Source organism: Phodopus roborovskii, unplaced genomic scaffold (genome assembly GCF_943737965.1).
Source record: "Phodopus roborovskii unplaced genomic scaffold, PHOROB, whole genome shotgun sequence".
Classification (NCBI taxonomy): domain Eukaryota; kingdom Metazoa; phylum Chordata; class Mammalia; order Rodentia; family Cricetidae; genus Phodopus; species Phodopus roborovskii.
Window position 1 is genome coordinate 29,760,192 of NW_026126469.1, and position 13,184 is coordinate 29,773,375.

Sequence of the window (13,184 nt, forward strand, 5' to 3'; positions counted from 1 at the left end):
CAGTCATGTGATATTGCATGCTGCTGCCATGATGTGTTGCTTTACACATCAGGCCCAGAAGTGATGGGTTGAAGACTCTAGCACTGTGAGTCAAAACAAGCCATTTTCCTTTGCAAGTTTATTATCACAGGAAATTGTCATACAAACAAGAAGCTGACAAGCACAGCATTACTCCATTTAAAGTATTTATAATAGTTTATCCAACCAGCCTTTCATAGTTTAGACATGCAGATGATTTCCAGCACTAATTAAGTACATCCAGTGATGCCAAGAATCAGCAGTGTCTGTACAGTTTGTCAGCATGGAGAGCCTCAGGAGGGGGGTTCTCCTCAGGAACTGCCAGGTCAAGGGAGAACAGTAAACACAGTTTTGTTAGATGCAGCCAATTACCTCTTAGAAGCATTTATGCCCATTTTGCATTATCTTCAGCAATACAGAAAATGTGCCCACCTTCCCAACCTTGATAGCAATTACATAAGCTTCAGTTGTCAGCTTGATATATCCAGAAAGAGGGACCTCAGCTGAGGAATTACCTGCATTGAATTGACTTGGGGGCATGCCTATTGGGTATTTCCTTACTTGCTAATTGATGTAGGTGAGCCCAACCCACTCGAGCACTGCCACCCTGGGCAGGTAGTCCTGGGCTGTATAAGAAAATACCCAGAGCAAGCAATAGTTAGCAGTATTCTCCGGTCTCTGTCCTTGCTACTTGGTTCTTCTTCAATTTCTGTCTTAACGTCTCTCAGTGATTGACTGATCTGAAAGGGTCAGTCAAGTAAGTAAGCCCTTTCCTCCCAAGGCTGCCTTAGTCATGGTCTTTATCATAGTAACAGAAACCACACTTAGACTTGTGTAACTTCACATGCTCATATCTCCAGTGTTGTGGGAGGGCAAGCAGAATTTAGGAGCTTGCTAGGAAGACTAGCCAAACAGTCAACTTCAGGTTAAAGGAAGAGACTATCTTAAAAAGTAAGATGGGGAGACACAAAGCAAGGCACCCAACATTGTGCTCTGGCCTCCATGTGCATATACATGGGCATGCACAACTACACATGTGTGCACATACCACAGACAGACAGACAGTCAGACACACACACACACACACACACACACAGTGTTTATGTGTCAAAGAAGAAAGCTAGCACACTATCCTCAGGTTAGTGGGTCCCTATCAAATTAAGATGTAAGACACTGTTTTTCCATCTCATGTAAACCACCTTCCTAGTGATTTTGAGTAATTTTGTTAATAGATGGGTCTTTTTGCTTGTTTTTGAGACAGGATCTTGAAGTAGCCCTGTCTAACTCCAAATTTACCATGTACTAAAAGATGACTTTGAACTTTGGATCCTCCAGTCCCCACTTCCCATGTGCACGAATTATAGACCTGTGCCCTCAAAATCCTGTCTAGGTGGTTCTTGAGACTCAACTCTGGACTTCTAGGGCATGCTGGGTAGACACTCTCTACCGGATGAAATACAGCCCCATCCCTTGTAGTCAGTTTTATTTGGTTAGACATGTCTTCATGAGATGGTAAATCAGAGATCATCTGACAAAATTCAGGAAAAATAGTCATAGACTCCTGGCATTTATCTGTGTCTGGTTTGGGCCTCATCCATACTCTCCTTTATACCTTGATATCTGATTTGTTGTTTTGGGTCTTGATAGCCTGGGTCCCCACAATGGCAGAGTCACACACACACACACACACACACACACACACACACACACAGGATTACACAAATAATTAACAGTGATGAAAAGGGCTCTGGGAGGCAGCCCTGGGAGCAAGCTGTGGTTCCCATGTTAATTTCCCTGCAGCTAATGGCCAGACCTGTCAGCGTTGCACCTGGTAGATTTTAGGAATAACTTACAGAAGTATTCTCAGCTCCTGAGGTCGTATATTCCACTTGCTGGCAATGCCTTCCTCATGAAGCATGAAGCCTTGTTAGCATCACAGTGTCTGTAAAGAAGCTGCCTTGTGGGAGTTGAAGCAGAACCTGCTTTTGTTCCTGCTTTCTCTCTCTCAACCCATTTCTGCTGGTTAATGGCTTTTCTCCTGTGATGATAACTCTCACTTGTCAGTGCAGCTGCTCCTGCACGAGGATTCTCATTCTGTCATACTGGCACAATTGTGGGTGCCATTGTCAAAAGCTCAGTCATACAGTTTTCAGCCCTGCTTACAGGATAGTCTGTTTCTGCAGAGTCAGCCTCCAGGTTCAAGGTAAAGCTGCCTCCAAGACCCTCCACTGCTTGGAACCTTTGAGAACCAACGGTTCATTGCCTATAACCTTGGCAAACTTCTCTAGACTATCTGTTCTGCTTCTGATTTTTTTCTTTTTTCTTACTTACTCATTTCCCTTTTCTTGGCCATTCTATCCTTGGGGATCAATTAGTTCTGTCTTTGTACTGTTTTGTTTTCTGTCACAATTTTTAAATATATAACCTAGATAGTTAAAAAAAATCACCAATAACCTAAACCTACATGAAACAGGTTGCCTTTGTAGTGAAAATAAAAAAGGGGTGTGGAAGTAGTCAAGGAGAGGGAGCACTTTAGCTGGGAACCAAAGAACCTGGTCACCATTTTGGTGTTACCGAGACCTTGGGTAAATCAGTCTCGTGGACCCTTTACCTATTTGTTTGTTTGTTTCGTTTTGTTTTTTGAGACAGGATTTTTCTGTATTGCTTTGGAGACTGTCCTGGAACTGGCTTTGTAGACCAGGTTGGTCTCAAACTCTAAGAGATCTGCCTGCCTCTGCCTCCCGAGTGCTGGGATTAAAAGAATGAGCCACCACCACCTGGCTTCCTCCTTATTTGTAAAATGACCTTTACTGTCCATCCTTGTCAAGGACCCTGTGATTTTAAAGACTTAGAATACAAAATGAATTTTGTGAGACCAACCATCTTCTTCACATAAAACGTAGGCTGAATCAGAGAAAGAGCTCTTTTGTGATTGGGCATATTCTTTGTCCATAAACTTGGATATTTGCCATTAATAATGTTATATGGCAGCTGTAAACTTTCTATGATTTGCAAATACTTAGTTTATATGCCCTGTGAGGTCATAGGTTAGGGGGTTGAGCTTGGGCTTGGCTTAATTGGTTTTGTTGCATACCGTGAGCTTTTCATCTTGTTCTTGGTATTATCAAGCTGGCTTGTAAATATTTCACAACAATGCAAAAAACAAGAGTATAATTCCAACATACATTTGGTTTTCTAACCTTGAGTTAGTCATGCCATGATATTCCATTGATCAAAAACATCACATGGCCAAGGTCATTGTCAAGGTGAGATAATGGTGCAAGGAGAGGAGAAGATTGCTATGTCTGGGTAATCATTTCATATAAGATAAGCTGATTCTATATGGGTTCCTCTTATTGAAAATGAAGATAGTGGTGAAGACATGTGTATGCTACAGAGTTAAAACATTGATACTTCTGTGAAATGTAACTGGATCAACACCGCACATGCATACACACACAACACACACAACATACACACACACACACACACACACACACACACTTGGAGACAGAGTCTTCATCTAGCTCAGACTAGCAGCAACCTCTTTTTGTAGTAAAATCTGGCCTTGAACCCCTGATCTTTTGCCTTCACCTTCTGAGTACTTAGGTTACAGGTATAGACTACCTCTCCCGGCTCTGAATCTGTTTCTAAGAGATGCTGTTTGAGGCTGGCTGAGTGGTTTCACTGGCACACACTTGAAGGTGCATCTGATACTTTCAGTTTGCTCAAACAAGGAGTGGTAAACTCACAACACTACCTAAGGTGCCTGAGCCCCTCTACATTGCCGGACTGTGAAAAGTTTCTCTGAATCGCTGACTGAGCAAGCAGATAAATGACTGCTTTTTCTAGTCAAATGGCAGATGAATTTGCAAATGCTGACCAGAACAAGGCTAAATAAGAGAAAGTAAAGCACTTCAGAGGAGAACTACCATAAAAACACCAGCACACCTGTCTCACAACTTAAAAATTATGTAGATTTACATTGTACTCTAAAATCATCTCTCCCTTTGCTAAAACTATGTCTTCAAATCTGCCACTTTTTAATCTTGATATTTCTGATTGTATTTGTGTCTTCAAATAAAGCAACAAGCTAAATCCACAATAAAATGCAAACACATTCCTGATGATTAAGTTGTTTAAATAAAAATAATTATTCAAGGACCAACAGCAATGTATACAGGGCAAGTTTTTGTTACTTGGGAACCAACAAGGAATTGGGAACAGTTAAAGGAAGCAAACAGCTTATTTGTCCATTTGTTGAGCTGCATTAGTTATCTACTGCTATGTGGCAACTTACACTGAAATTTGGTGAGTGCTTCACACAATACTGGTTTACATAAGCCAGTTTCAGTCAGTGTTGGAGCGGATACAGGGGTGTTCAACTTTTTGACATTGTGATTTGACAATGTGATCTATGTGAGTTTTTTGGGTCACATTCATAGCTATTATGGGATGAATATAGCCTATGGGTCACAAGTTGGTCATGCCTGGATGGACAGGGCCATCATGAGAGCCAAGTGTCTGACTGAGGTTTTCATCTGTGAGGGGGGATTTACACCAGTTCTGTAGTTTTCACTTTTGTTTGACCACATGAATCAATGGAGAAAGCTAATGCAGGTACCTCACTTCTCAGAGGGGAAGATTTAATGGATTTAGAGTGGTATTAGTGTTAGATAGTATTAGAAAACAAACTTTGAAGTTGTTTTCAGCTGCAGTTAGGGATAAGCATATTACCAGTGGAGAAAATGTTTCATCTGGGGATTAAAGACCACTCAGTATTTGCTATACATGTCTGTCAACAACATCTGTTCTCCCCCCTCCACTCCCCGGGGGCAAGGAGTGTGGGATCTTTTGAGGTAACAAGGGAGATTTGTAATTTGTTCAGTTGTAAAACATTGCTGAACACAGCGTAAGCCTGACTAATGAGACTGTTTTCCTCTTCGTTTGTAAATTCTGCTTAAGTGTTTCAGAAAATGTTGGTAGAGACAGGATCACCCTTTTACTTCCAGTCCACTCTATCTGTTTTGAGACTAGTCAAAGCAGGTGGGCTGGATGAACCAGAAAGTCTCCAGCTGGACTGCCTGTGGACTTATGTAAGTGTCTCTTAACAGTATGATGCATGCATGCATGTGTGCACATGAGCACATGTACACGGACAGTCAGAACTGAGAAAAAGACCACCCAGATCCAGGAACTGATGAATTTCATTCATTTCTAGAAGGCAGCTGGTTTCTTGGCTACTTAACTCTTTCATCTATCTCCGTTTTGGTGCACGTGGCTGGCACTTGGGCTGAACATGATGGAGAGAAAGGGTCAGGGAGGATTGGGGATGTGATTCTTGTACAGGGTAATATATTTTCCTTTAGTGACAATGAGAGACAGAATTTCAATATGAAGACCTTTAGCAAACATTTGGAATCACTGTGATGATTTTTGACATTTTTGCCTTAGAATTTTCTCAGGGGATGTGACAAAAGTCAGAGAGGATCACAATTTTGGCAACTAGTTTAAGATGATGGAAAACATTCAGAAGATTTTGTATAGGCATGTTTATGATGTGACTGTGAAGTGTTTCCCACAGGCTCATGTTTATCCAATTGGTCCTCAGCTGTTGATCATGTCCAAAGGTCAAGGAACCTTTTAGACATGGGATCTAGCTGGCAGATCTGAGAGGGGAGGGGCTGAGGAGTTACTGGTCTGTCTTTTCTGCCAGTGTCATGTAACAAGCAGCTGTCACATGGCCCTGCCACCTTGCCTTCCCCTCTATGATGGCCTGTATCCTTCAGATCATGAGCTAGAATAAGCCTCTCTTTTGTTAAGTTTCTTACTGTCGGGTATTTGGCAACATCATAAAAAATTTAACAAATAAAGCATATGCTGGAAATCACTGTCTTCCCCCAGTCAGAGTACTGAGATAAAATATAGAGTGAACTTTTTCAAAATGACAGCAGCTGATGTGTACCTCTTACATAAACAAGTAGGTCGCTGGAACTGGCACTGGGTGGAAACATTGCTTTATCTTCTAGCATTGTGGTCCTCAACTTTCCTAATGATGCATGTGACCCTTTAATACAGTTCCTCACACTGTGGTCACACCCAACCAAAAATTGTTTTCATTGCTACTTCATAACAGTAAGTTTGCTATTGTTTTGAATCATAGTGTAGACATTTTTTTTGGAGATAGAAGTTTGCCAAAGAGGTTGAGACCTGCAAGTTGAGAACTACTGCTCTACCTCTTATTTACACCTCAAGTGTGTGCAGATAAAAGACTGCAGGTGTTGGGAAAAGCAACTCCTTTATTTCCATCGTTCACTTGCACTGCAGCAAAGGCTCGGCTGGTTGGTGATGATGTTAATAGAGAACAGTATCTGTCTTTCCGAAAGAATGCAGAAATGGTCTATTGTGTGGCAAAGCTCAGAAGCTCACAGTGCCTCCAACTCATGACAAGGCAGAGCATGCCCAGTGGGTTCTTGAATGCACATATACTTGATGGGAGGCAGTGGGGGCTTAAAAGGTGGGGGTCTTTCCATGCTGGGAATAAAACATTTCTCTTTCAGTGCCGAGAGTGCCAGTGAAGTAATTTTTTTCTAATTTTCTAATTTTCATTTATCCTATGTGTCTTTCACATCATGTATCTTGATCCTATTCATTTCCCCATCCCTTTGCATCCACCCATGAGGTGGTACTTTTTAACATTAGTGCTATATTGATGAAGAGATACATTCTATCTTCTTAGAAGTTTTGGCAGGTTAACTCAGAAAACAATCTTACCAAAATTTTAATTAATATGGCTTTATCCGTACATACATGGTTAGTCCACTTTATAGTTTGCAAAGTGATTTCGATCTTGGCACTTATTTTCTACCTAAGAATTATTATAATCGCTGTTTGACAGATAAAACTGTGGCATAGAGGTTTGAGGGCACTTGCTTAAGAGAAGCAGCCCAGCAAGTGAAGTCTTGTAACTAGATCCCATAATCTCCATGGCAACTGCCTCCTAATGGAAGGAGCTTTACTCTCACATGGGCAAAACATCCCTCTCGAGACAGAAACATAAAATTCAAGGGCTTTTTCAAATAGTAACTTTGCCAACTCTACCCTCAGCCTTTACGGGCACACTCATGGACACAGAGAGGATCTGGAACAAGTGGGAAGTGAGGGGCTCCTGTACTCCTGGGTTGGTTGGTGGGATAATGCACTCTTGAAGTTGTCTTTGTGTAAAGTTCTATTTCACAGTAGCACAATCTATCTCTTGTTTTATTTGAACTAAGCTTCCAGGTTCATGAGGGATTTTTGTTGTGCCAATGCTCAAAGATATTTTGTTATCATGAAATAGGGAAATCTCTGTGAGAATTTTTGTGTTCCTACTCTGGCCATAAATAGCATCTCAATTTAGAGAGAGAATGAGTGAGGAGGAGAATGGGAAGGATAGGAGGGGGAGAAAGAGAATATTTTGTATATTTTATCTTTATATAACTTAGATATTTAGGCAGAGAATAATTGAAAAACAGTATTTTTGTACTTCCATTTATATTAACATAAATATCCCTAATTGAAAAAGATTTATTTTTATTTAATGTGCATGTCAGGTGTGAGTGCAGGTACCTTCAGAGACAAGAAGAGGCAATCAGAACACCTGTAACATGAGGTGGTGAGCTACCAGACACAGGTGGGGAATGAACCTGGGTCCTCTACAAGAACAGCAAGTACTCTTAAGCAGTGAGCCATTTTCCAGCCCCATAATCTGTAATTCTCATTACCTTGTTTGTGAATGTTTAAAAATATATCAAAATGTGGATTTGAATCCAAGATGTTGTATTTTTTAAGAAAAAATATAAATTTCTTAAGGCCATATGGTGTTCAAGATACAGTCCTTGGATTAAAAACAAACAGAATATTGATTTTGTTTTTAATTATCATTAAATATTTGTTGCTTATAGAGCAGGAATATTCACTTTTGACATTGAGACATGATGTTCCCTCCATCTTCAAACATGGTTGGGACACATTCATAGCTTTTCTGGAATACATGTAGTAGATAGGGTGCCTTTTGGGTATACCTACTACAGTGTTCAGGGGTACTCCAGGAAGAGGATTCTGTGCAGTAATGATTGTTATATTAGATGGCAAACACATGGAGATCAGCGCTATGCATTATGGGCTCTCCTGTAGTCACAGCCTAGTCCAGACTCACCCCAATCACTGAATCAGAAAAGGGAAGTATACCCTTCCACCTACTAAAGACTGCTGCATAGAGAACTTCTTGTGAATAAAAGAGAAGAGATGGGAGAAGCCTGCTCCGATGGAGAGCAGCTGGTAAGTCCTTAGAAATTATTTCTCTTACTCAATTTCACACTTGAGCATCTGAGCCCAGCTGATCCCAGTCAGGTCAAAAATGCATGAAAATGAAAAAATAATGAAGATTAAAAAAGACACCCAGTTTTAGCTTTGCCGCAAGGACAGCCTTGGTTCTCACACACAAATCTCACACACAAGCAAGCCAGTGCAGAGAGGGAGTTGGGGTCATGATCCATGTGCTGAGTGATCCTGGGAAAACTGTATACTCTCTACAAGCTTCTAGAAAACTGGCTTGCTAGTTAAACTAGGAGTGGATTGCCATGTAGTCTTCATATCAAGTAAATATTTTATGATGGAAAATGTAGATGTCTCTACATATCTTGACATACATTTCTTTTTTGGCACTGGCACCATTTTCTTACTCCAAACCCGAACAATATTGTGCAGAAAGAGAGCAAAGCTGCTACAACCACAGGCCAGAACATTCCATCTCTGGGCTTACTAATGGTTATATCTGACAAGGGCAGAAAGAGATAAGTGTTAGTGCCAAATGTTGGCATTGGGGAAAACAAAGGGATTTCTGTACCTCAATGTATCCCAGTGGTAGAACGCTTGTCCAGCATGCATGAGGTGCCATGTATGAACCTTGATACCACCAAAGCATTAACTTTTCATGTGGAAGAGACATGTTTTCCTCAAGGATTATGAGGTATACACTATATGTTTCTTTATATAGGAGATGAAAACGAAATAGTTGATTAAGTATCCTGTCAGCAATTTTCTATGACTACAAGACCATATAAGTATATACATGTGTGCCATAAAGATAAATTTCATATATTATAAATGGGTGCATCCTTGCATACTATTTTGTTCCAAACCTCTTAGAATGTATTTAGAGTTATTTTCATGGCAATGTACAATGATGCATCTCATTCTTATGCCTGGTTAATTCTCTAGTACTATAGTTAATTTAATTTGTTTCATAATGTTAGATGGTCAAATTACTTCAAGCTTTCTTTTTTTATTCATATAATACTTGAGCAAAATTTATTAGACATACAGTTTATTGTTTTTGAGACAGGATTTAATGTATTCTAGGTTTCTTGGAAGTCACTATGTAGCTGAGGATAACCTTGAACTTGTGATCCTTCTGTCTCTACCTCTTGAATGGAGGATTATAGATTTGTGCTTCCATGCCTAACTTGTGAGGCTTTGAAGATTAAACTGAGGGTTTACTGCATGCTAGTTAAGCCCTCTACCAACTGAGCTACATTCTCAGACTCCATTCATTCATCCATTCATTCATTCAGTGCCAGTGAATCAAACCCAGACACTTGAACATGCCTAGGCAATCACTCTACCATACCTTAAGAAATTTGTAATTTTTCTAAAAGAAAGTACAAGTTTCCTGGACCCAGATCCACCTTTTGATGTATTTTAGGCCTCCATGAAAGCATTCACAAAAAAGGTAATAAGAATTATAGATCATGGGGCTGGAAAGATGGCTCAGTGCTTGAGTACTGACTGCTCTTACAGAGGTTCAGTTCCCAGTGCCTGTGTCAAGTAACTCACAATGCCATGTAACAGTAACTCTAAGGCATTTGATTGCCTCTTCTGGTCCTCAAGTGTACTTGCACTCACACTCCAGGAATATCTATACTGGTTTATACAGATAATTTGAGCAAAAATGATCTAGATTGATTTTTTTTCCTGTTTCAAATTGGTAAATTGTGGGTGGTGATAAGGTCTATGTTTCTTTGTTCCCTGGCTTTTATTATTTATTTTTATGCAGTAAAGTTTAAAAACAATAGGAATTAAAGGACTGACTTAATCAGTTTCATGAGGTTGGGATTGCAGGTCAGTGCTAAAGAGTTACCTAGTGTGCCCAAAGCTTTGAGTTCAATCTTCATTACTGAAAAAAAGTAGTACTATCAATATTTTGTATGTTTACATAGTTTTGACTACAGCCATGTTTATCATTATGATTAAATCTAAAGCTTTTCCTTTTCATACAACACACAGTTTTGATCTTGCTGATGACACCTCCCACCTCAATCTGCCATAGGAAACACTGAAGATATCTTTGAAGCTTATGATGCTCTATCCATAAACACATGGTGCTTTGTCTCTACTAATGGCTAGAGTTCATAGTACAGTCTGTGATATAGCATGAGAGAGAGAGAGAGAGAGAGAGAGAGAGAGAGAGAGAGAGAGAGAGAAATCATAGATAATGAGTCTAGAGCTGAGTAGAGTTCTCTTCTTCAAGTCAAAACTTACTAGGCTGTATCTAGAAATCATATAAGAGCCAACATTTTACAACCAGCATTTTAGAAAACACAAGAAGAAAATGTTCAAACAAGTTTCATGTCAAGGCAGGTGAATTATCTTTTGAGATTCAACCTTTCCAATCACGTCTCTCATGATCATAAAGTCAGTGTCATGAAGCTGTTGGTTAGAACTTTGTCTTTGGTTCCTTCACCACGATGTGTGTGAGATAATGCTGCAAGCGATGGGCAATTGTATGGCTGCCCATGTGAAAGGTTATGTGGCTCACTAGTCAACTGAGCATGCTCATCACCATGTGAAATTATTGACTATTCCTATGACTTGACAGTCATGACCTCTGTGAAGGTTTAAACTCCACTTAATCACTTGCTGTTTCAAGATGTAGAACAAGGAATTGCATTTGCACTGACATAATTTTTATTAGTCGAGCTACGGGAATACTCTTTATTACAACAATCTTTCTTGTCTCAAATAATGTTTTCATAAGCCTGCAATGTTTCTTCTAGTTTTCAATTGGCTAATTCTTCTTCCTTTTTATTCTTTCAGATTAATTTAAAATGTAAGCACCTTAGAGCATTTCCCATTCTCCAGTTAAAATCAGGTCTTTCTGTTAGATTCTGAGAACACTTTATTGTAACGCTTTTCACAAACAAGTTCAACTGTGGGGATTGTTTTTTGTATGTCATTTCCAATGAACCATAATCTTTAGGATGCCAGTGACACTATATATCCAATACATGCCAGAATGTCTGGAAAGGTGCTCAAAATATATTCACTGAGTAAATGAAACATAAAATTCAAGAAAAACAACTCACTGGTGATATGGCTGTGGTCATCTTCAGCTGTTCCTCTTGCAGTTGTAGGGACATCTGGAATTCTTTGGTTGTGCTAGTGATGACATCTAGAGATGTAAAGGCATTTGCAAATTCATCTTGACAGCCATTTCAATATGATCAAGTGATATAAACTCATAATTAAGTTACAAGTATTACTTGGAAAATCTCAATTTGAATGACCTCAACATACCTATGTCAAGTCTGATTGGGCTTAGGAGCTATTTATGCATTAAATTTAATTATAAAGACATAGGTATAGCAAGGCTGGGGTCCTGGAATCTGTCTAATAGCTACAAAATGAGTGGAATTTCCTGAAAGTTTAAGGAATAGTGTCTTCACACTTCTGAATTATAAAGCAAAGATGGATGAAGAAACTCCCTGAAAAATATGAGTAGCTTAGCAAAAAAAAAGATATGGTTTCAGACATAATCTCACAGGTTAGTTAAGATTCAACTAATCAGGCTCTCTGCTCCTCCCTGTTCTAGAGACAGCCGCATCTTTTTGTTCAGTGCCAGCCTTGTTTCTGAGACACAATGGTGAAGGTTGGAGTGAACGGATTTGGCCGTATTGGACGCCTGGTTACCAGGGCTGCCATCAATTCTGGCACAGTGGACATTGTTGCCATCAATGACCCCTTCACTGACCTCAACTACATGGTCTATATGTTCCAATATGACTCTACCCATGGCAAGTTCAAGGGCACAGTCAAGGCTGAGAATGGGAAGCTTGTCATCAATGGGAAGGCTATCACCATCTTCCAGGAGCAAGATCCCGCCAACATCAAATGGGATGATGCTGGTGCTGAGTATGTTGTGGAGTCTACTGGCGTCTTCACCACCATGGAGAAGACTGGGGCCCACTTGAAGGGTGGGGACAAGAGGGTCATCATCTCTGCCCCTTCTGCTGATGCCCCCATGTTTGTGATGGGTGTGAACCATGAGAAATATGACAACTCCCTCAAGACTGTCAGCAATGCTTCCTGCACTACCAATTGCTTAGCCTCCTTGGCCAAGGTCATCCATGACAACTTTGGCATTGTGGAAGGACTCATGACCACAGTCCATGCCATCACTGCCACCCAGAAGACTGTGGATGGCCCCTCCGGGAAGCTGTGGTGTGATGGACGTGGGGCTGCCCAGAACATCATCCCTGCATCCACTGGTGCTGCCAAAGCTATGGGCAAGGTCATCCCAGAGCTGAACAGGAAGCTCACTGGCATGGCCTTCCGCATTCCTACCCCCAATGTGTCTGTCGTGGATCTGACATGCCGCCTGGAGAAAGCTGCCAAGTATGACGAAATCAACAAGGTGGTGAAGCAGGCATCCGAGGACCCACTGAAGGGCATCCTGGGCTACACCGAGGACCAGGTTGTCTCCTGCGACTTCAACAGTGACTCCCACTCTTCCACCTTTGACGCTGGGGCTGGCATCACTCTCAATGACAACTTTGTAAAGCTCATTTCCTGGTATGACAATGAATTTGGCTACAGCAACAGGGTGGTGGACCTCATGGCCTACATGGCCTCCAAGGAGTAAGAGCCCATCCTGGACCATCCACCCCCAGCAAGGACATGAGCAAGAGAGAGGCCCTGGCTGCTGATCAGTCCCTGTCCAACAACACCCGACACTAATCTCCCTCACAGTTTCCATCCCAGACCCCTAGAATTAAGGGGCTTAGGGAGCCCTGCTCTCTTGAGTATCATCAATAAAGTTCACTGCACCTGTAAAAAAAAAAAAAAAG

At 40.8% G+C, this 13,184-nt stretch overlaps 2 protein-coding genes across 2 annotated transcripts in view; one reads left to right on the forward strand and one right to left on the reverse strand.

The window, feature by feature from the left end:
• Window positions 1-6,429: 6,429 nt before the first annotated feature.
• The window catches only part of Cd96 (CD96 molecule), a 76,783-nt gene continuing 70,028 nt past the window's right edge, over window positions 6,430-13,184 (reverse strand). The window contains 6 exon segments of the mRNA XM_051190939.1: window positions 6,430-6,552; window positions 8,695-8,833; window positions 11,424-11,483; window positions 11,486-11,509; window positions 12,028-12,303; window positions 12,445-12,906. Of these exon segments, the coding sequence (XP_051046896.1) occupies window positions 6,444-6,552; window positions 8,695-8,833; window positions 11,424-11,483; window positions 11,486-11,509; window positions 12,028-12,303; window positions 12,445-12,906 (1,070 nt within the window). The 3' untranslated portion in view covers window positions 6,430-6,443.
• Window positions 11,957-13,158, forward strand: LOC127227226 (glyceraldehyde-3-phosphate dehydrogenase). The gene has a single exon (XM_051191565.1). It carries the CDS (start codon window positions 11,978-11,980, stop codon window positions 12,977-12,979), a length of 1,002 nt encoding a protein of 333 aa, XP_051047522.1. The 5' UTR covers window positions 11,957-11,977; the 3' UTR covers window positions 12,980-13,158.